The 24,052-nt window shown below is 36.1% G+C and overlaps 1 protein-coding gene across 1 annotated transcript in view; it reads right to left on the bottom strand.

Moving 5' to 3' along the window:
• The window catches only part of LOC128862512 (uncharacterized), a 119,555-nt gene extending 96,389 nt beyond the window's left edge, over nucleotides 1-23,166 (bottom strand). The window contains exon 1 of the mRNA XM_054101175.1: nucleotides 21,700-23,166. Coding sequence (XP_053957150.1) covers nucleotides 21,700-23,166 — 1,467 coding nt within the window. The remainder of the gene's footprint in view (nucleotides 1-21,699) is intronic.
• Between the last annotated feature and the right edge of the window lie 886 nt (nucleotides 23,167-24,052).

The raw sequence follows: 24,052 nt of genomic DNA on the forward strand, positions 1-24,052 counted from the left end.
GGCGTCGAGCAACCGTGCGCTTATTGTTGTAGTTTGAAGCGCGTTTTCTCGGCTTTTCATTTTCACGATTTTACCTAATTTATGTACACGATTGCAAAAAAACTAAACGAGCTATCCATTTCATTCAAAATGCGTTATCTTCAGTATTGTTTTCTCTTCTATGTGAACTAAAAAAAACATCCAAAAACTTTTTTTAAGCGACTTTTTTAGCCAGTTGAAGAGTTTTTTTTTTCCTTGAAAAACCACTTTTTTTTTCTACCTTCCCCAAAAATTCGAATTTTACGTGTTTCTCCCAATTTTCTTAGTTCACATCGAAGATAATTACATCAAAATTAATAATCTTTTTTTTTTTGTTTTCAGATGAAAATTGCAAGTTGTATCTTGTACAGAAGTTGGATACTTCAGTGGCAAGGCGCTCTGGGAATCTATTGATAACTCGGCTTACAATATATTGTAGGAGATTGTACAAATTTTTTTTTTTAGTTCAAATATATATTAAACTATCTCTAAAATTTCATTTGGCTAATTGTTTTTTTTCTCATCCTACAACGCTTCGCGAAAACTACTGAATTTTGGACATCTAATTGGCCCGCCGGCCTTAAAAATCGCTCAATGCATCCACGGAATTAATAAATGGGGTTTTTACTATAAGCCTTTAAGGCGGTTAGAATTTTCATGCGGTAACGGATGCCTGCCGTAAGAGGCGACTAAAATCCACACCTTAACCTATAAGTTATGAACATTACCTCAACGCTAATAGGCTGTGCGGAACAGGTACACAAATGGTTTGGTGATAATGGGGTTTGGTCTCGTCATTGTTCTAAAATTTGTTGAGGAAGTTGGGTTGAGAGGATTACTCTAAATTTACTCTCGTTGTGAGTTGTATTTGGCTCTAAAATACTACTACAAAGTGGAGTCTTTGACTGGTAGAATTTATTGAAGAGAACGACGTGGGTAAAGAGTCTGGAGAGAGTTCAAACGTTTTCTCTCATTGGAATCAGTTGGGCGATTTGTACCACTTCTATTCTAGCGTTCAACGGGATGCTAAATGTGGTACCTATAGACATTGCAAGCAGAACTGCTGCGGCACGTGTCGCAAACAGACTGAGAAATTCGAGCTACCGGCTTGACCTCACTTTGAGACATTCAAGTATTCTCCAAAATTTTGGCTTTATTCCTTTGTGACTGATCAAAGTACACCCTAGCTTAGTTCAAACAAAACATTCTCCGCTGGTGCCGTCATTTGGAGAACAAAGTCAATACGAAAGGGGAGTTCGGCGTAACACCCAAAGTGGATGTAAGCGCCAATTAGAAGTAAGTCAACGAAAATATATATAATAATATTAGCCAAGAATCTTATGTATAATTTTCCACGTAGTCAAAGGACAGAGGCTAACAATTTGAAATTGACGGTGAATCGATATTTCAGCGCCTTTATCAACACTGCGCTCTATGTATTTCGTGACCAGATTTTGTTTTTTCAAAGTGAATTTTCACAATTTGGAAGCGTTGTTCGGGCGTAAGACGGTTCGTAATGACTTGCCAAACCTTGCTGAATAGAAATGTTATCGATATCGATAGTTCTCGTGTAGCTAAAAATACACCCGAAATGAGGAAATTAAAACCAGTTTCATTGCATGCTTTTGTTGTAATAAAATCTTGTAATAAATAAGTTTTTATTACCTTGAATTTGATATTTAAAAGTTTTCGGGATCCCGGGATTCACTTCATCTAATATAGGGTTTTACCGGACCGGAAAATCACTGGCGTCTCGAGATTGGAGGAAAAAGCTCAGATTTATGACAGCATTGATGAAATCTCATCTCCGCCCCCTAACTATTCTGAAAACTTGGGACCAATTATAATCATTATTTTAGTATTTACGATGAAAAAAATAAGAACATCCAAATATATGCATATTTTTTATGCCGATTTTAAAAAAATTTGAACGATATCTTTAAAAACTATTATTAAAAACCTTTTCGTTTTAAATTAATTACTCAGAAAATTCAATCATATATTGAGCTATATTTTTGATAAAAAGAAAACTCTTTTTTCGAGTGTTCTTTTTTCGATCTGAAATAATTAGCATTTGTCGCAACCAAATTCAATGGGCTATAAAACTGCGTACCCGAAATTCTTCTAAAAATGCTTATTACAAGGTTTGCCATTTTAATGAAAACTTATTGCTTTTTTTATTTCATTTCATTCATTTAACTCCTATTTCTTAAAAACATATTAAAAGTAAATAAGAAACAAATAAATTGCGGAAACCTGCAAAAAAGTTGGCGTGAGTTAGGGTGATGTAAGACTGTTTTGAATTTTTCGATTTACCAAAAAAGTAAAACTAAGAAATTAATACTTGCGACTGGGAGAGAAAATAGTTTCTGTTTCGATCGAAAAAAATCAATAAATAATCACCATTTTTCATAACACATTTAAAACTCAAAGAATAATGATTATTTCTGATCAAAAAATAATAACTCACAAAATAATTATTTTAGAGCAAAAGAATAACACTCGAAAAATGAGTTTTATTTTTGATAAAAAATGTATACAAATAGTTGTACAATAAAAGTCAGAAATTTATTATTATTATTTATCACAAATTTTAAAATCGCAAAATAATGATCAAGCTTCATTTTTTTTTGTGATAAAGTTCATAACAATTACGGTCCCTGCCTAAAAGTGCCGACAACCTAAATTGCAAGAGCGCATGCAATAAATTAATTTATGAATAATAAAATTTCCAAATTCTTCCATTTTCATTATAACTAAAACAACAACAACAAAAATCCGAAATAAAAGTAAAAATGTCCGATGAACCTGGTATTTCGTTGTTTGGTTTCTAATCTCCTAAAAAGACGATGGCCCTTTCTAAAAGTCACCTACTTACTTTCATGAAACCACTTATGTAAAAGACTGCCACCGTGCAACAACTGCCTGCCTGCTTCAATACTGCTCTGCTGTTGCACATAAATACAAAAGCAACTCACTCGTATGCATTTTCAGCGGCAGCTGCAAAAGGTTGCACGTTTTCGCCTAAACGTAATTTATCAATTCACAAATCTGCTGACAGGTCAAAAGAGCTCTTCAAAGGAGATAAAAAGAAAAAATATAAATTTATTTCCTCAACAATTTAAAAAAATATAATATATACCTATGAAAAAAACTAAAACGCAACACAAGACTTATCAGCTCTTTTACTGAACGAAAAGTGAAATTAGTTTGCTTGAAAACCTCAGAAACGCATTTAAATCGCTTTAAGCCTCTCTATGAATTGAAGCAGAGAAAAAATTGGTGTTTGTCTCGCTCAGTGTGGCCTACAAAACGCTTTCGACTAGTTGAAAACGAAATTGGTTTGCCGGTTGTTAGAAGTCAAGTGCGTGTTAAAGAGTCAATGAAGGCACAATAAACGAAAGACTTAAGGCACAAACCTTTTGTCGTTATTTACATAAACTCATACATACATTTACATATTGTATATTTTCATGAGTGCATACTAGATACTTAGTTAGCTGCTGAAGTAGCGTGGGCGCAAATCAAAGCAAACGTTATAAAATAAACAAACATGAATAGAGAACGAAAAAATAAGTACCAAATAACTTGTAGCTTGTTATATACCATATTTGCAAGTACATCATATTCAAATAATATGTACATTTGGTACAATTATCGAGATATCTTTAGAGAAGTGGCGCGTTAACCCAGAAAATCAAAACGGCGAGAAGTTTGAATATGCGCATGTTTAACCAGTTGAGATCTATCCGACTTCTTTCTTGGTAGATATATATGTGTAGATTTTACATGTTTTTTAATTATCTTGTGTGGCCATGAGTCCAAGCTCGCGCAAAATAATGCTATTTGATCAAGTTTAGGCCTAAAAATGTCGACTTATTACGAGAAACATTCGCAATCGGTTTCAGATACTCGTGAGAACTCTGACGCAAACTTTTCATCCGATTCTGGACTCTGAAGCAAGTGTTGGAGGTGCGGCAACGTTGTCAAATAATGAGAGTTCTTCTAAATGAGATTCTGAAAAAGTAAATTTTATTTTTCTAAATTTTTAAATTTCTAATTTATTTGTTGTTTGATTTGCACTTCAAGATAACTCCTCAAAATTCTTCAACTTTTAGTAAAACTCTAAGAACTCAAAAATTTTTATTATAGAAGTTCAGGAATGTGTCAGAAACTATCAGAATTGTATCAAACTTAGCCCAGTACAGCCGATTTGAAAAATCTTATGAGCGTGAGCTCTGAACTATTTAAAGGAGTTTACACATTTCCTGAAGGCAAGGGTTGATGCAAGGATGATAGATTACAAGGCTTGACTATGCGAAGCAAAATTGTGAGAGTAATTGCAAAATTTTGCATTTTGTAAACAAACTACTGCCATAACCCTGATTACGTCAGCAAATCAGCTGAGAGCCCGTTAATGGTCTAATGTTGGCCACATCTCTGCATTCTGTGCAACGGAAATTTGATAGATACGTTCATTGGCTCAAATTCGTAATTGGCATGCGAAAAGTTGTTGTATCTTGGGCTATGAATGTCGCTCTAAAAGATGATGTCTATACTGGAAAATACTCTTATGCTTTTCCAGCGTAAAACAATGTATCAAAGAATATCATAAGATATAATACGAGAAAAAATTAAGTTTATCGGCAAAATTATAGTTTTCAAAATTAAAGTGTTTCAAAGACTAAACATCGTTGGATTTACCAGCAGGCTGAATAAGCTGGGACCTAAGCCGACCAATTTTTTCTTGTTTTTTTCCCAGTTTCTTACATAAATTAAAGGTAACAATCAAGTCTAAGTTCCGGTGGAATCGTACAATATATATCCAGCTGCAGATTTTAATAGCATCCTCTAAAAGCTAAAAGGGAACAATATTTCGTGTTTGTTTAAAATCTTCCCTGGCGTGTATAAAAACAAATTAATGGAAGAATTAGTTTCCTATTAATTACGGCAAAAAATGCTTCGCCTTAATGGGTGAAGTTGCCGCCATCAAATACATTCACAAAATTTGTCTCCTCTATCCAAGTCAATGGCTGGTCAAAGTGGAGAAATTCTGACTGCAAGTGCAGTGGTGATGTTTTCGGCATGCAAACCAAATGGATGCAATGGAAAGGCACCAAAAAAAAAAATGTAAATAAAAAAGCAAAAAAGAAAAACACGCTTGCCTTGTTGGGCCATACATACAAATATGGTAATCGATTTGTGAAAATCACTTCTAGTCACACTCTGCTATTGTGAGCGATTGCAGGATTTTTATTTACATGTTTTCTGATTCGAATTGTTTTGTTCGGTTATCATCGTTCCTATTTGTATCAAATATACATTTACTTGAGTTTGATCCACAGAAATCTGGTATTGCCCCATTTTATTGCATATTATGGGAAACCTTTGTAAAGGCCTAAGTGTTACGCAGTTTTTAGGTAGATTTCCTTCAAACTCAATTAAAAAAAAAGAGAAAAACTATCTGAAAAAAAATTTTAAGGATGACAAACATCTAGTATACAATTTTCTGGCGATTTTGGGTACATGTCTGAAATTAGATGTGAAATTATTTTTAGATATCTTTGATTTTTGATGTTCTTATTTCTCTTTAAGTCTTGTCTTCTGAAGCCAGTTATGAGCAAGTAATCTGCCATTTTTTACGATGTTTTTTAACGACGAAATCTTTAGTATGTCCGAAATCATTTTCGTAATAGCAGTAAAGTGTGCACAGCCCTCTCAAATGTTTTGTGTCACCTTTCAAATGTGGTTCAGTGGTTAGTTCAACATCATCAAATTTGTTTCAGCGAAGCTCTCGGTACAGTGAGATGCGATACCTTTCTTACTGATAGCTAGGCGGCAGTAAAATCCATCACAAAGCAGTCGACAACCTCTCTTCACAAGATGCCTGAGTTATTTCACCTAAAGGTAACATGGGTTCCTGGCCATTGTGACCTTGAGAGTAACTGCAGCACCAATGAACTAGCAAGACTCGGCACCAAGTTGACTGAGCACACAGACAAGGCATATCCTTACAAACATGTAAACCACTTATTTTTAAGGAAATTGTAAGAGCAACGAATAAAAGATGGCGTAATGAAACCTCATGCAGAATCGGCCGACAATCAGTTATGGCGGTTCACTGCCTAAAAGGCACATACCACTAGAGGATGGGTGTGCAAATACCTGTATCACACATACATGACTTCTATAGAAGCTGTCTCGTACCTTCTGTGCCATTGTCCTGCTCTATCCAGACGTAGATTTACCATTTTAGGTCAATAATTTTTTAATAAATTGGGAGATTTGAGTATTGTGGAAATCATGGATCTTTTAAAATTTTTGAAAATTACACACTGGCTTTATGAGAAATAAGGACAAGTTTCCCACGCGGCATCACAGCGTGCTATGAGCCTGAGTGTGCCTCACAGTGCACAACCGCTTTAACCTAACAACCTGACCTAACTCATGTTTCGTCTCCATTTTCGGTTCAGAAATTCAAAACATGTGCAAAAATTCACTTAATCGCCGTACTTCTGAAGCACTCATCAGCATTCTGGGCACTTATCTTTCGCTGATAACTAAGCGCGGACTGTAGGCATACCCAGATACCAATGAAATAATTCAAAATGTTCGTAGATGCTCTACACTCATTTCTGCGATTTGTTGCCTTTCAATTTACCTTCCAAAACAAGCTTTTCGAATTTTTTAAATGTATCTGAGAACTTTGCCTTAATCGATGAATCTGAGCGTGTAAGCCGTCAATAATTTACTCACTCATTTTTAGAATAGTCCATGGTTTTTCTAAATCATTGTTTTTTTGGACAAAAATTCACATTAATAGCTGGAAGGAATCTCTTCCTTTTTGTTTGTTCTTGCTTAGTGAAGTATGGCACAAAATTAAATTTTCTCTATAGTTGATGTTTTTTTTTTTTATTGAAATGTTTATGCGTCGATATCTCGTCGAAAAAGTAATAGTCTAATTTGAAACTTGGTATTTAGAGTAGTGCCAAGCGTAAGAATATCCCCTCACCTCTTCATGTCTCGAAGATTGCGAAAGTTTAAAAACATTCAATAATATATAGCAAAGCACTTTGGCCTCTGAAAATGAATTTTACTACAGTCTTAACTTAAACTTTCCCTATAAAAGTGAGTACTATTAGCATTTTTATCATTTTTAGTACTATTATTACTACCAAAAGCGGCCGCCATAACCGAATGATTTGTGCATGACTATCATTCGGGGGTACGTTGGTTCAAATCTGTAATCCAGCTAACTTATAGAAACAGTTGTTTCTAATAGTGGTCATCCCTCAGGGGGCAATGGCAAAGCTCCGTGTATATTTCGGCCATGAAAAAGTTTCTCATAAAAAGTATTTGCCGTTCGGTGTCGGCTTAAGCCGTAGGTTTTTCAATTCGTAAAACAACATTAAAACTCACGCCACAAATAGGAGGAGGAGCTCGGCCAAACACCTAACAGAAGTTTATTCGCCAATTATTTATTTATTTTTATTTTAAGTAATTTACTGCTGAAAACTAATGAATTTGCAAAGCCAACAACAACGAAATCGACTGACACCAAATGCGAGATAGAAAAAATAAAAAAGCTTTTAGTTGTTTGGACACATAAGCCTTAAATCCAAATAACGCTGAATTAAGCATCTCTATTAATTAGTAATTTTTATTGAATCATTATGTTCATTGCGAATTTCTGCAAATATCAGAGCTTAATCAACAATAACTAGAAAATATTCTGCAAAATTAGCACAAAGAAAGCCACTTCAATGTAACTCGAAGTTGGTATTTTGATCGAACGCCGACAGCAATAGAAAAACACAGCCGCGGCAACAACCAACTCATTCTACATTTTGTTCTTGGCTAAACTTTCTTGTTCTAAGCATGATTTATTTTTGATTGGCCATTGATAGAGGCGAAAGTTCCACTACTAGCTGACTAATGCCACTTGTATGTGACCAACTATCTATCTATCTATTGCGGTCGTTGCTTACAATACTTTGTATGTATGGTATGTATGTGTGCCGTTACTGAGACAAAAAGTTTTGCTGAAAACCGCTAGCTAACACAGAGCGATTGGATAAATGTCTAATTGTTCTTTGTGCCAATTAAAATTCTATTCCCTAGGAAGAAGTGTTGTAGTTGCCGCTTGATTGTCCTCACTATTATTAAGTTATGTTATGTTATTTTACTGTGAATGCTGTCACAGCCACTTTCTGGCATAACGGTGAAAGAACTAGCTTGTCGTTTGGCTACTGAATAAAATTTTAAATGTAATTTGTTCATTAGATTCTGCAAAGTGACAAAAATTTGTTGGTGACATCAGCTAATTACACAATGGTTGCGCAAACACTAATAATTATGGAAGAAGATGCCTTCCACACTAACTCTACCAAGAGCATGTTAGTTCAGAGATTCGGATTTTATCGAAAATTTCTTATATGGGAGAGAGTTAAAATATTCTGTGATCATTTTAAGCAGGTAATTTTACGTGGGGTTGTGGAAGATGGAAAATTCGGACGGGTTTAAATAAGTGCGTCCAATTGACTTCAATACTTTTGTTCTGGCCTTACGCTCGTTTTGTGAAATTGTTGTAAACTCGCCTAAAAGGGGAGGTAGCGTAAACTAGCAAGCAAAAAAGTATTTTGTTTTACTTCTTTCCAGTCCAGAGCTGTATGAACGCTATGAAGTTGATCGGGAAGCTTAATACTAATACTATGGCGCACAAGAGCCATCGGAGTTGGCTCCGACCTCTCCATAAGGACGGCCCTTCGAGGAGTAACATGGTGCTTATTGTGAACCCCCGTGTCCGGTGCACACTACTCACGTATCGAAATATAAGTGAAAAGATGCCGTTCGAACCCTGGGAGAATGTACATGGATCAGTCACCATAGCGATAAACTCGAAGAATATGGGAGTATTCATGGCTTAAGTCTAGTCAAACACCTCAATCTGATTGCGGCACGTGCAGCGGCTATTTTGCCTGCAATATCCATAAGTACCACATTCAGTATTGCTTTCAGTGCTAGAGTAGGAGTGCTCCGAATCACTACACTGATTTCAATGAGGGTAAACTTCTGGATAGGGTCGAACTCCAGCTTCTGAACCAGCGGTATAATCTCTAGCGAGTGACATTAGGTTACCAACAAAACAGGTTTTGTAATTGAACTAAAGCATGAGAATGTAACTCTAAGCGAAAGGTCGATGGCGCCCTAGCATTTACGCAAGGCGTCTTTTGCTTGTATAATCAGCTCTTCAATGCTGGGATTCCACGTTAGCTTTCCGTTAATGATTAGCCCCAGGTACGTCACTCTGTCAGAGAGCACTAATAGAGCCACCCTGTTGAGAGGAGTTAAGCAGGGGATATTTATATCTTCTCGTGAATAGGATGAACTCCGTCTTGATATAATTCATCGACAAGCCGCAATCTGCGGCCCATTTGACAATTACTTTTTGGTAACCCTGCATCAATTCATGCAGAGTATCCATAGATCTCGAAAATATTAAAAAATTAAATAAAGAAGTTAAAAATAAGAAAAAATTGCTTGATATTCCCCTCCTTTAACTATCAACTATATTACTTTATTGTCTTTCCTTTTGTCGCAATTCATGACCTTTGGGATCGTCACTATCCAACACACCCCTTCTTTCAGTTCATTCATCACTCTTCCTCGCGCCATTCACTTTTCATTTTCTCATATAATAGTTAACTTTGGCATCACGTAGCGTGCGTGTGGGCGACAATCTCAACCACAAGCAATAATTCAACGATTTTATCAGTCAACAAGCCAGAAAATTAGCCCCACACTCATATACATATATGTATAGTAAATATTTATATATATGTACATACTTTTGTATAGATACATAGCTCTGTTATTTGCGATGGCAATCGCTGCAGTAACAACAAAAAAATAATAATATGAGACGTGACGAATTCGGAAAGAAAGTGAATTGAGACAGCAAGAATCCCGCTGCCAAAGACCTGCACCCACACATTTTTCCCACCAAAATATTAAGAATACAGAAACCTTCATAGCGTCATGTAACAGCAGCGTTTTTAACGTACAGCGGGAAGATGAAGACTGCGTGTACTGAAGTCATTAGCGACTCTTTGAGACAAGTTAGGCGAAAATGAGGGATCTTTTGTGATTTTCAGAATCTTTCATTTCAAGTTTAGTTCGCGCTTCATAAATTTCCTCTACTGTCTCAGGTGCTGAAATTAATTCACACGCTTAAAAGAAAATAAAGACATACCAACGCTACAAAAATTCATACAACATTTTCACAAACTTCCTTTTCTTTTGATGCTCAGTCTTTGCGACATGCTAATTTTCCTCGACATAAAACTCAAAACTGCTTTAAATTAAAGATTCATAGTTGTAGAAGTTGTGTATGGAAAAACAAACTATGGTAGTAACTAAAAGTATTTGGTTGGCCTTTTTTATTACCAACAATGTATTAAAACGGGAAATTCTTTTGTCTTTGTGGTATTTGGCCTGTGGTGCACCTAGCTTTAAATGCTAAAACGCTCCCGTCTATCTAGTGAGCCATTTGAGGTCTGCAAGCTAGTGACACACTTTACTAGTCATCTGTATGTCTATGCAAATATACTGACCACAATTGGTGTCCCCAACTAAGTCTGTATGGTTTTGTGTCTGTTACAATCGATCAACTTGAAGCTGACATTTTTTAACATTATTATCTTAGCCACGGATTACCACTGTTTTTCCTTTGCAAGATTCGTTGTGATGATCATCTTAGCTTCGTAGTAAAAAAATTAAAGAAATATTTTACAGAAAATAGCACAAGAATAAAGCACAATGTTACGGGGAAAATGTGTAGTCGCAGATCAGAAGAACTTTCTTTGAAATATAATTTATTATTTATCGATTTATCTTTCCAGTGAATTCTCGTATATAACTGATTTTATATAATATACGATTAGGAATAGGAGCGCTTCATGATTAAAAATTCTACAAACTATTATCAACTGTTTCATAAACCTATTGAGAATAGGAGAGTTGGCAAAAGAAAATGAAGAATAGCACATGGCGCAGCGCAGTTATAACTTCTTTAACCGTTTTCGGCTCATCATTTCTCTGCTCGCTATTCTTGGGCTTTGCACGCTTGTCGAAAAATTTGCATGTGAAAACAAGAACAAAGTTATATAGCACTCTTCATCATTAGCGAGTATGGGTATACCTCATAAAACTGGTATAATTCAGTACTTTCAATGCTGCCACCATTTTTTAATGGTATTAGACAAGTGTTCTTAGATACGACAACTTGTAACTTGTGAAAGATAGGTTGTCGGGGAAGGTTGTTGAAAGGAGGAAATGGACGGCGCGATTTGTGCTCTTTTTATTTTAAATGTTGTTGTAGCATACCGTAGACAAACAAAAAAATAAATGCATGCAACTCGATTAGTCGATGTCTGAACGCAGCCTTACTAATATTCATTAAGTGGTTCCAAACAAATGTCAGTTTTGGCAGACCTTTCCAGTGCTGCCAATGTATGCTAGTTGCTTCACCGATTTGCTATTAGCTAACATTGGTATGACGAATTGAAGACGGATTTTATTAGTCAAATTCGGATCTCATAAAGCTGTGGGTACAATAGCTATTTGCTAGGGTGAAGGAGAGCCAGACAAAACAGAATTTTAACCTAGAAGTTGAATGCTGTAAATTGTCATATAGTAATAGTTAGTGCTAAAAAAGATTCGGTATTCAAAAAACTTTTTTTTTTTAATTCAATATTGAATGACCAAACTACTTAAATAACAATAAGAAATATTTTTTTACCTTTTAATATTATTCACATACATATTTATATTAATTTATTTATGTCTCTGAGGAAAGTCACCAGGTTGCGTATTTTTTAAATACAACAAACTTGAATAATAAATTAATTACCGCTAAACCATTACATGCGCAAGCAGGTCTTTGTTATTTTAATTAAAAAATACATATTTAAGCTTTCTTTAATCGCCGCAAATAGCAGCGGCCTATTTTTATTATTGTAAAGTTTTTATTACTATAAATTTATGTATCTCTGGATTCTAAACAATTTTCCCCTTCTATCTCTTTTCAGGTAAGCCAAATGAAGCCATTTTACATATGTGTGTCGGCAATAAAACATAAATACTATTGTAGTTTTGCTGTTGATTGGCAAAAGCGAGACAAAATGTGGCATAGTAAAATGAATATTTAGGTATGCTAGTATGTTATTATCCATGTTTCTACAGGTTCTTTCAAGTACGAGTTTATTTTCCAAATTATCTGTTTATTGACATATTTGGGCAGAGGGTCACGAGGGTTGTGTATGATAAATGTTATTTCCACGCTTTCACCCATGAATCGATGTCTGTCACAAATTCTAAACATTCCACCAAATATGCCAATAAACAGAAAATATATTTCTATTCAAAATATTTGTATTTAATTTGAATTTAGAAAAGAAGCTTATACTTGAAAGACCCCTAATATATGTATGTGTGTAAGAAAGTCAATTTGGCCGACGGCTCCGAATGGACTGTTTGTGAATTACAATTGGGTGAGTGTGACTTGTTGGCCAATCTTACGAATGACAATAGCAACAAGTGGAGGAGAACGTTAAGCATGCCACCATTACCATGACATTTTTATTAATACCTAGTTGCAACAATACAGCGGGCATAGAGACGAAGCTGTGTGAATTAATGATATTCCATTACAATTGTGCTGCGAATTTTCTTTCGAATGGCACACAATTGCTTTAATGACGATGATGATGTTGACGTCGCCGCCGAAGACGAGTATTGGCACTAATATCCAATGAAGTGAACGACAAGAATTGATCCAAGCGAAAAAAATATGCAGGAGATGAAGCAGATATGATGCGAAATGCTTCTACTATATGCCGCAGTCTGTGGTTTTTGATGGCATTTGGTCTGTTGCAGGCAGAGTGCATGCTGCATATAATTTATGTGGCAACGACCACTCCTCCACCACAAATGCCAATGGCATTGACCATAGAGAAGGAATGAAATTTATAGGTCAGTAGTAACGAATTGCAAACCACACTTCTATATGAAAGATAAGAAAGTTAAACAAAAACAAATATGTATGCGACAGACAACTGTAAAGACTAAAAGAAAAGTAAAAAATATTCTTAATTCATTTTAGTAGCTACTATGGTCTTCTATGTTGAAGATGCAAAAGATCACCTACATGTTGTCTACTATGAGTTGCGAGTAGAAGATGCACAGTTAATTTTAGCCCAGATTGAATCAAACAAAAGAAGGCTATGAGGAAATGGGTGTGTAATAGTTTTCACTTATACCATACATATATAACCGAATGAAGCAGTGTACTTTATAGGAAGGGAACTTTACAGCGTAGTCCACATAAAATGAGATTTAATGAAAGAAACTAAATCCCGTTTGGTGCATTATTGTTTTATTAGGTTAATTCAGAGTCAGGGTAAGGTAATATTACTCCGATTCTACCCCAATATATCCCTAAATCATCCTGTGACCTTTTGTCGATTCCAGAAAGTGCGGAATCGGCTGTACTTGTCGACTTCCAGCGTCTCCGTGCACGTTGTTCAACGAGTGTTGGTCGAGCTGAAAGCGAAATTCTGGAGGTGTTCTGATTACTCCACCTACTTTTAGTAACTGTGCTCTACTTTCCTCCCCAAATTGAGAAAACAGGAAATCAAATACGGCGTGCACTCGATTTTTACAGCACTTGGCTCAGTTCCTTTCCTTCCACACTCGTCTACTTCCGATAGTTTTACAATAAAAATAGTCTTGTTGCTTATGAAATACATAATAGTAGTAGGAAGAATATATTGTGGGTTTCTGGTTCTATCTCACAAGTAGTTTGGACGATATTCATCTTGAGAAATTGGATCGTTTCGAATTGTTTTCCGAATAACATCGATTTTTAGCGATACTCAACAAATCAAAGTTTCAACTGTGTAATCTACGAATAGTGTGTTCTCTTTGCTTCTTAAAATGTAGCTCGCAAAAAGACGGTAATCTGGCTGGTACAGACATAAACACCCTTACAAGGTTTCTCAATCTCACAGACTGGATATAGTCGTGTTGGAATAACCCGTATAATTTGCTGGTAGCGAGCATGCGACAACAAAATGGTGAGGAAGCGCTAATTGCATTCTTGGCGAATCACTAATTAAACCAATCAACTAACCTATAGGCGAATTAGCGTTTCCTGCAACAGTTTAAAAGAATTGGCCTATGAAACAACTAATACGATCATTCTTGAAAGCTTCTTCCGTTTTCTTCAATATGTTCATCTCCGGGACGGATAATCCAAATGTGAAGTGACTTTCATTTCATTTATCCTGAAAATATTACTCTGCAGATTACATCGGCCAGATGGCGCTCTTATCAAGATATTTCCAAAAATTATTTTTATAATCCGTTTTAATTCACGGAATATGAATGACGCTCTGCTTAAAGGAAAGGCTAGTTCTCCCGGCATTAATTTATTAAATCATGTTGATACAATAGCGAGCCTAAGAAAAATAGCAATTTCTTTGAGACAAGTGTTGTCATGCCTAAATGAAAACAGCAGCTGGGATGGTTGATAGAACCTTCGGAAATCTTCGGCGAAGCGATCGGACCCTGGGTGGGGTTACGATCCTTTTCTTTTTGTGGAGAGCTTAGGAAGACAGTACCAGTTGTAGCACGGCGAATAACGATTAAGAGTTCGTTTTTCTTGAACTCTCAGCGGTATGCTTTTATAGTTTATCTTCTTTTTAGTGCCAGGAATTCTTATATTATGTTACTATTTATTTGACTATTTACGTTACTACTACGCTGTTTTTATATTTTAAAGTACCCACTTAAACTCAGCTATTAATCGGCAGCTAGGTAGCACTTTCACGTTGCGCTTCCATCACTGCAATGATACTCCACTTCAATCACTTTCTATCTGCTGCACTTCACATGCGGTGGTAACCTTTGCATAGTCTTTATTCGTACAAATAATGCCACATCAACGCTTGATAATCCTGTCTAGCAACTTTAAGAGTTTTTGACATCCTAACACAGAATTTTCAACGCAACCGATCAGTTGCATTGAGTACGATTTTTAGTGTAATAAAAAGTCTTTTTAAAATTTAGTTTGGTCTGACAGTTTACTGATGCATGATTTGACCGTTTCTTTTTTATCCAAATGTTCCATTATGACTTAATGTACTTTTTTTTATAAATTATTTCGGATTTTGTTGCACATACATATATAACTAATGCCCTAGGCGTATGTTTGTCACTTTTATTGGTTAGCTGAAGTACATAAATACTTTAATGCAAAAAACCCGCAACACCGTCGGGGGAAAAATCATCAAAAATCGATTTTTCGATTTTTTGAACCTTGCACAAAGTTTGACATTTGGTTTTTATAAAAAAATAGTTTTCGGTTTTATAATAATTTTCCATTAAAAATTGAACGCTTGTTTTCGGGATAGCGCTCTAGCATGCTTGTATTATATATGGCAGCAACCGGAGTGGAGGTCAACATTTGTTCGGTTGAATTTCAAAAAACTCCAACTTATTTACATTAAAGTACGTTAAAGTTTCTAAATAAATGAATAAATAAAAATACTGAATGGACTGAGCAAATACGGGTTAAGACACAGATTTCGAAATCTCGAAAAAGTCTATACTAAGCGACGACCGTTAGTAGAACAAATAGTTCGGGTGTGACGCACAAACCTAGTCGTCGACGGCCGCCGCATTACGTGATACGATCTAGTTTTTTGTGAAAATGGAAAAAGAAGAATTTCGAGCACCAAAAAAGCAGCCGAAAACAAACACAAGAAACCAAATAAATGGATACTTCAAGCAACTGCCAAGCTAAATAATATGCCATTACACCCTCCGTAACCTCGTGTCTTTTGATTTGGTTGTTACAAATATTTCAGCTTTGAACATGCATACATAAATAGATATGATGACCTTGTGTGAATATTAGAATGGCCCAAAAAACGTTTTGTTTTTCTTTTTTCTTGAAGCGCCTTATTTTTTTTTTTTATTTATTTAATATTCATTTAATATTTACAGGTGCCGCCAATACATTCAAAGAATAAAGTTTTATTACTTTTACTTTCTCTGCCACTTATTATTTATTTTATCTAAAAATTAATAACTATAATATAATTGTATAATTATGGTATAATTTTTTGGAAATTGTTTTTGGCATCAAAAAATGGAGTCTTATCTGATGCAGCCGTGGACATTTCCGAGGCAAAGCTTACAGTCACTTCCTCAATTAGTTTTTCAAGAGCCTTATAGAAGTATATATGTAGCGGACCGTTTTGTTTAAAATCGATATATGCGTGTATGCACACTTACTTCCTGGTGAATAGATGCTTGCAGTCATACCATAAGTGAACTCTTCCGACGAACATGTCGAAGCGGCTCCATCAGGGTTCACAATCCATCCAACAGGAGCTTTGCTTAAAAGTCAGGGTATACTTGGCTGAAGTCGAAAGCTGTTAGCTATTTGGGAAAGTATGCAAATTAATCGTTTTTAACCAATTCTAACTAAAAGTTACGAAACACTTTTACGCTATCTCCAGTGGTTGTTACTCGGCTAGTGTTTCAAGTCTTCGTTGCTAATTGTCTATTCTCTATAACTATGTTCAATTCTTTTGCATTTGCGCATACGAGTACATACCAAATATATACACTTTCGTTCACATACTTAACCCGCTTTAACTTTTTAAAAATATAAGCAATATTTTTCATGGTAAAATTTGTTTTTACCGATCTCTTCTGAAGAGTTCATGCTACTCTTGCTTCATTGAATCTATTTTTAACGCAGAATTTAATACAAACTCCTATCGTAAATTTTACAAATGTCAAGTAAAGGCGATACAATTTTGGTACGAATCTTAATCACAAAAATGGTAGCCTAACAAAAAATAACAGAAAAAAGAACTAAAATCAGTTCACTTAAAGTGTCACCTGGCGGTTGCGCCGAAAACTTTGTAATCCAGGTTTTAAACTAAAATTTAATGGGCTTTTTTAAAAATTTAAAATTTTAACGACATTGTTTTGAAATTTGCTAAATTTTTGTGAATTTCTTTCAAAGTTTAGAGCTTTGATTTAAAAGGCGTTTATTATGCAATGAACTATATTTCTATAAAAAATTCACGAAAGAAATTAAGCTGAAAAATACTGCGAATATTGAAAGATGATAAAGTGTCGTAATTATTTGAGCACAAGTGTCAAGTGTACGTTCCAAATACTCATCCTTGTTTAAAAGAGAATGTACGCATACATATACAGTGTGCGAGAAATGTCTGCGCCAAATGTGTATAATAATCGTAAACGAATCTTCTCGAATCTATGTATATCAACCAGTAACAAGTACTTGTCCTCAACTATTCCATTACTCTTTTTTTATCGATAGGCTATTACCATTGCCGTTATTCTACCAGCGCAAACTGTGTTTTTATTAGTACGTTTATTACTATTGCTGTAGTTATTGTTGTGAATAGCAAATCTGCACAATTGTTTGTAAACGCATGCCCATAAATAAGTGTGTGTATAAGTGGCGTATTTTATGACAATTGATTTGCGTTGCAAGCACCAGCATTAAAGTCATACACACATACATATGTGTGCATATATACATCATGGTGTGTGTATGAGTAGGCATTCATAACTTGTATTCTGTTGCTCTTTGCTTGAAAGGCCACGAGCTCAATGCAATAACCACAATCAATTCCAATAACAACTATCATGAAAATACAGCAATAATAGAAAAAATGCAGTTGTACGAGTAGCTCTTGTTGTCGCCTGTAAAATGGTTTTCTTCTGTGCAACAAGTGGCATTCACCAAAAAATTGTGTTGTTGCTTCCGATATTTGTTGTACTTATTGCTGTTCAGACAATCACGGCTCGTTGTAGTTACTGTTACTGTTGCATTGGTTTGCCATTTACTGTTCGTTTTCACCGGTAAAGTTGATCTCATAATTTAAGCGACATGCGCAGTTGCTTACATACACATCTACACACTTACGGGCATCCCCCTGCAGTAATGCCTTGTACAGTATAAAATAGAGCCGTTTTCCTCGCAGGCTTTTCTTTTTTCTGCAAGCAGTTGACGAATGTTAGGTGTATATGCTCGAGACCCTCTGAATTTTTAGTCGCTGTATTGATTTTCGTTAATCTGGCAGTACTGCGTTTCAAAAGGTTACCCATAGGTATCTGTAGGCTGCAAAAGTGCCATAGAAAAGTTTGTCACGATCGAAAATGTAGAGCTTCACAGCGTTCTAAGGCAAATTAGGTCGATGTGTGTCTAGTAAGTACCGCCCAATAATGGAATACTAAAAATAGTTCTATCAGTTATCTTCTGCAGCTATCTTCTTCAGCTTTGCTCGTTTCTACTTTCTTATTTTCATGACTATTTGAGCCAGCCAAATGTGTATTGGTAAAAATATAGATTTTCTGTACGATGATCAGCTCGTCGACGGGTCAGATCAGTTTTGCTTGATCAACTAAAAAGCGTGATCTAAAAATATCGAGGGCTGCACGGTTCCAGAAATCGTTTCTTCTCTTCCTCTTTGAAACTTGTGTAACTTTTTCGAAAAGTCATATCTTGCATGTAGAAAGGCTTTCTGTGCGTTATTTGAGCTCCGGCGTTTGTACTTGCATTTTGTTTTGTAGCATGTCGTGTCTAAGCATGGCGTGTCTAACTTTATTTTGATCTCGTTAGTCTGTAAGTCCGATATGCCGCGCTTTTCAGTGTACGGCGTATAGGGCACCTTCCGGTGTTGATCACGAGTGGTCGAACGATCTTTTGGGCATCACAAAACTTCATATCTCATTAGTTATGGGAATCTGAAGCTGATATTTTCCATTATTTTAATTTTCATAATTTCATAAACATTAGCTGTATGGAGGCTGATGCGGTGGAACCATTTCGGCATGTTCTTTTAAGCTGATCTGCTTTCGCAACTCTTAGATCTACACATTTTGTCCCGCCCTTTTTAACTAAATCTGTAGAGTTTTTAGACAGTTTACAAAATTTCCTTATCAGCACTTTGCCTTTTATTTTCGCAATTCCTCACTGCTCGCCGTTTATCTATTTGTATACTAACGTGAAAGCTCAGAGTGTCGATCCAATGTGAGAAGTCATGAATTGATAATAAAGTTTCAAAAACTCAAACACAATGCCCAACAAGAATCTGCATAATATTTGATGCAGTTTTCCATGCCGCTGATACCTGGAACTCCAGTGAGGTTAATATTTGAGAAGTCAAAAAGTTAAAACAAAAATTTTAAGCAAGCTCGTATGTAAGTGAAGATTTCTAAGTAAACACGGTGAAAGCGAATAGTGCCAGGAAGCTTATTCTATTGATAGATTAGTGGATATTAAGTACTAGTTTTAAAATGAATATTTAAGCAGGTAACGCTCAATTTTCTTCCCGACTGTGAGTAGTTAGCAAAAAGGTCTTTCATTTAACATTTCATTTGCCGAACAGATGGCTGCATATCTCAAAGCTCATTCCAGTAGGAGAAAGTGTTTCCCAGTGTTTCTTTAGTTGATGAAATTTAGAAATTTATGAGCTTCAAATGTGGCAGAACAATAGCACAGGGAATATTTTCATCCACTCGATTATCTAACTAACTTTGTGTCTGCATGTGAATAGCATAAAGCACTGATCAGTATCGAAAGTTCACCGCGCCTCATCATTTTTACATGTCAATCTTCCAGAAGGATTCTACACTCGATCTCACGTGCATGTTCGAGAAAAGTCGCTTTACAACCTTATTCTACTTGCTTGTTTCAAAATGATTTCATTAAATGGTTTAGCATAGGCCATCAACGTCAATTATATCCGTCAATAATATCCGATGATTTAACAAATAAGAAAATAGTTTTTTTTTTAGTAAAGGCGAGAAAATGTCGTTCATGATAGTATTGTAAGTGCCAGGATTTCCGAATTACGCAAAGAAATTCATAGTCAGGGCTTAACATCTCAGTTATCCCAAAAATACTCAAGACATTAAGTAGGCCACACTGGAGCGATGTGATAAGTGCATTTAAATCAAAGAGGAATAAGTAGCATAATCTGGCTTAAGATAATTTTATGGGAAGAAGAAACATTTTCAAGACACATATTTTTGTTGTGCTTAGTGTCGGAATGTTATGCCAAATTTCTAAGGTCCAAAATAAGCAGCGAAGTAATAGAAAATTTTCAAATTTAAATTAAATTCAGAATCTATCTTTTTTTTAATTAAACAATATCCTAGGGTATTAAAAACTATACACAGCTCGTTCTCTAGTATAAATTTGTTTAAAAGCAAATTTGCTCTCGGAAGCACCTCGGAGTAAAGAAGGTGTTTATAAAACATTAAATGTATTTTTTTCGAAACTACGATTAAATTAATTTAACACTGTTGCGTGCAATGATTTGAAATTTTACTGGTACTTCGCACTTTTTCTTTCCTTTTTCTAAATTTTCCGACAAACTAGCCTGCTAGCTTACATCGCCATCATTTTGCATTATAATGATAAAACTTTTTTTTAGTTACAAATGTTTACACTTGTGCTCACATAATTGGATCACTTCATTTGTTACAATATTGTCAATTCCTAATATTTTTCATGCAAAATTCCGAACATCTGCTTAATGTGGAAGAACATTCTCAGGACAGTATGAAGAATATTGTCAAAAATCAACGCTATTTTTCAGCGATTTCAAACTTTCACTTTATTATAATAAAATATGTAACATACCCAGACGTTTTCTAAAGCTGCTGATTCCAAAGTTGGCATTCTGACGATAATTTTTTCAAACTTATTAAATGTTTGACAGTTTTGCACAAAGCTTCCATTTACAGGGGGTTTTCCATAATTCGGCATGAAAAATATTTGCGAATATTGTGAAGAGATGGTCCGAATTTATTATGTGAGCACTAGTGTATCTCTCAAAACAAATCTTCGTCGTTTTTTATACTCCCAAAATACCCTCCTTTTTCAAACACTCACTATATCTACTTCCAATCCGAATAGTTTATATTGGACTATACTGTTTTTTATTTATAAATCGTTAAAATCAGTCCTTTTCGAGCGCTGTAGTGATGTTACCTTTTAATTGAAATACATTTCTGTAACATTCGAATTAAATTAAGTCAATTGAATCCTAAGTTCCCGAATTGAAATTCGGTTATTATTTGCACTCGTTTTTGCACAAAAATTCGATTAAACCAGGAGCGTATTACTGCTTTTGCAAAGAGCTAGAACATCATGTGTTTTTTGTTTGTGTTTTTTTCTTTTTCGTATGAGCTGCCTTTCTCTTCTGAGCATTATGGCTTTAAATTATGGCGTGTATGGGTCAAAAACAAAAAAAGTGGCTGAACTGGATAATAAAAATATCTCAATTTTCCGAAAAAAATATACAGCCGACCATAACAACCTAATAAATATTGCTGTACTTGTGTAAATAAATATATCTAAAAAAATAATAATATTTTTTCTTTTCTTATCCACGCCAGACATCTCCGCCAATGTCTGATTGCTGGAACGCTTGACACCATTTCACACTTAAACTCACGCTAGCAAACGCTTTTCCTACTTACTTGTAATATCGCAAGTAGCACTCAGTACCGCCCCGCGCTTACAGTTACAATCATGGCCCCAACATTTGTGTACCTACTCACCTTATCCTTATTGCTGACGCCTTGCTTCTGCAGGTAGAACTCTTCGCGTGCATTATTCAGGCTATCAATTAACGCCGACGTATTGACTTGCGGCTCGTAGTCCATGTCATTGTTCGCATTGCCATAGTTGTTGACCAAGGTAGTGGTGATCGGTGTGGAGGAGTAGGTGGACGCTGATGAAATGGACACTGTAGAAGCAGCAGCAGCAGTAGCTGCAGCAGAGGTCTTATCTGTGGCAAGCGTTGCAGGCGATGCCACAGACACTTTATGCGCCTGATACAAGGGCGAAGAGGCTGACAACGGCAACTGTGGAGCCTGTAGTTTCTGGTATTGCAATTGTGGCTGTTTCGACTGTTGGTGCTGCTGTTGTGGCCGTTGGTAGGCTTGCAGTGGTTGTGTGGTAGTAGTGGCCAACTTCTGCTTATTGCTGCCTGTGTGTCGGTGTATGCCAGCAGTAGTGCCAGGTTTTTGACCACGTTTCGTATTGCCCGTTTTAGTAATACCAGCGGAGCCAGGCCGCTTTGTGGCGCGCGTTTTCGTCAATTTACCACTAGTGGTGAGTGTGCGCTGACTGCCAATTGTGGTAATGCCACCGTTCGATTCCTCTGGCTCGGCTCTTATTGAGGCAGCAGCAATATTATTGTTAGAACGTGCTGCAACAAACTGATCATCGGCATCGGTGGCATCAGTGAGCGGATCGCCAGTAGTGGTGGGATAATCTACACCCGATGTGCCACCTGCTAGCAAACTCTCAGTTGTGTCCTCATTTTCGCCATTTTCTGTGACACTCTCCGTTTGTTCAGCATCGTTGTCGGCGCCATCAGCTGCATTGAAATTGTACTCCGTTGTGGCGGGTAAATCGCGTGCAAAGGGAGTTTGTGCCGTTACTGCCGCCTGTGCAGCAGCCAATTCGTCCATAGAGGTCTGCAGTTGCAAGAGTGTAGTTTCGTCCAAAACTAGCGTGGGGTCCGTCTCGGCTTCGGTATTAGTTGAGGCTTCCGTGGTTATGTCTGTACTTTTAGCTGCCGTTTCTTCGCTGCTGCCAGCATTAAAAGCGGTGGTTGCGGGTGCATCGTTCGCAATGGGTTTGGTTGATGCTGTGAGGCGCTCGGTGTCGTCTATGTCCAGTGACTCTTTGAGGCGTGCCACCCGCTCGACTATGCGCTCCAGCATATCCTTTTGCGATTCCGGCAAATTTTTCGTATCCAGTGTGAGTAGTTTATTGTATTTTTCGATGTTCGCTTTAACCGTTTCAATATCGGCCTGAATTTTGGCGGGTGGTGGAGCGATTGTGGGAAAGTCGCCGGCAGGTGGCATGTAATGCGTGCGTGCGCGCCGATTACTATAACCGACCAACTCAATGACGCCAGGATAGTCGGCATTTGTAGCTCTGCAGAACTGCAGTAGGACCATGAGGCAGGTGGCGGTAGCCAGTATAGCCAGAGGAGATAGCCGGGAAAATCTCATTGCTGTCATATTGTTTGTTTTTAATATTTGTAGAGAATATTTAAGTTGGATGTCTAAGGAGAAGCACTTTGTTATATAAATTTAGATTTAAAAAATTTAATTACTTTTAGTTTTGTTATGCAGTTTTAAATATTTCTTTTTTTATGTATGAAAATAAGTTTTTTCGCATAGGTTGTTTTTTAAGTATCCTTGCACTTTTATTCTTTTTTTAGTATCGTTAAAATTGTATGTTTTTCAAAAATCTTTCTATGATGTTTTTAAACACTTTGTAAAAGTTTTGAATTTGATACGTTTTTTCTGCCTTCCAAAAATTATTTTTCACTTTGTTATCCTTTTGTTATTATATTTTAATAACGCTTTAACGTACTGGTAAAAAATTATGCTTTTAATTGTTTTCTTCTATTCGTCTATACCAATCCAATTTTGCTATTTGTCTGCTCTTTATGCTCCACGAGCTAATTTTACTCTTTGTTTCTACTTTGTTCACCTTTGAAGGCGTCCTGCCCAGCCACAGCCAATCGCCTCTTTGCACGGCTTCTGTTTTGTGTTATCTTATTTCTAATTCTCTGGCCAACTGCTTCAAAAAAAAATCAGCGGCAAACCGTATTAGTGTCAACTAACTGTTCTTTGCTTCTTTTCAAGCTTAAGCCTCCACCTTTGTGCTGGACGGTTACTTCACTTCACGTGCAATGTCGCAATGACGTTACGCTTGCCACATCCACTCAAAGCTACAAATAACTATTGTTTCTTTTTATGGTTTTTTGTATTATTTTTGTAAACTATAAGGCATTATTCAAGTCCCAAATACGTTGTTTAAATCGTTATTTTCTGTTTAAAGTGTAACCGTTTGATCAATAGTAAAAAATTCGCATAAGAAAAATAATGT

The sequence above is a fragment of the Anastrepha ludens genome, chromosome 4 (assembly GCF_028408465.1).
Source record: "Anastrepha ludens isolate Willacy chromosome 4, idAnaLude1.1, whole genome shotgun sequence".
NCBI classification, from domain to species: domain Eukaryota; kingdom Metazoa; phylum Arthropoda; class Insecta; order Diptera; family Tephritidae; genus Anastrepha; species Anastrepha ludens.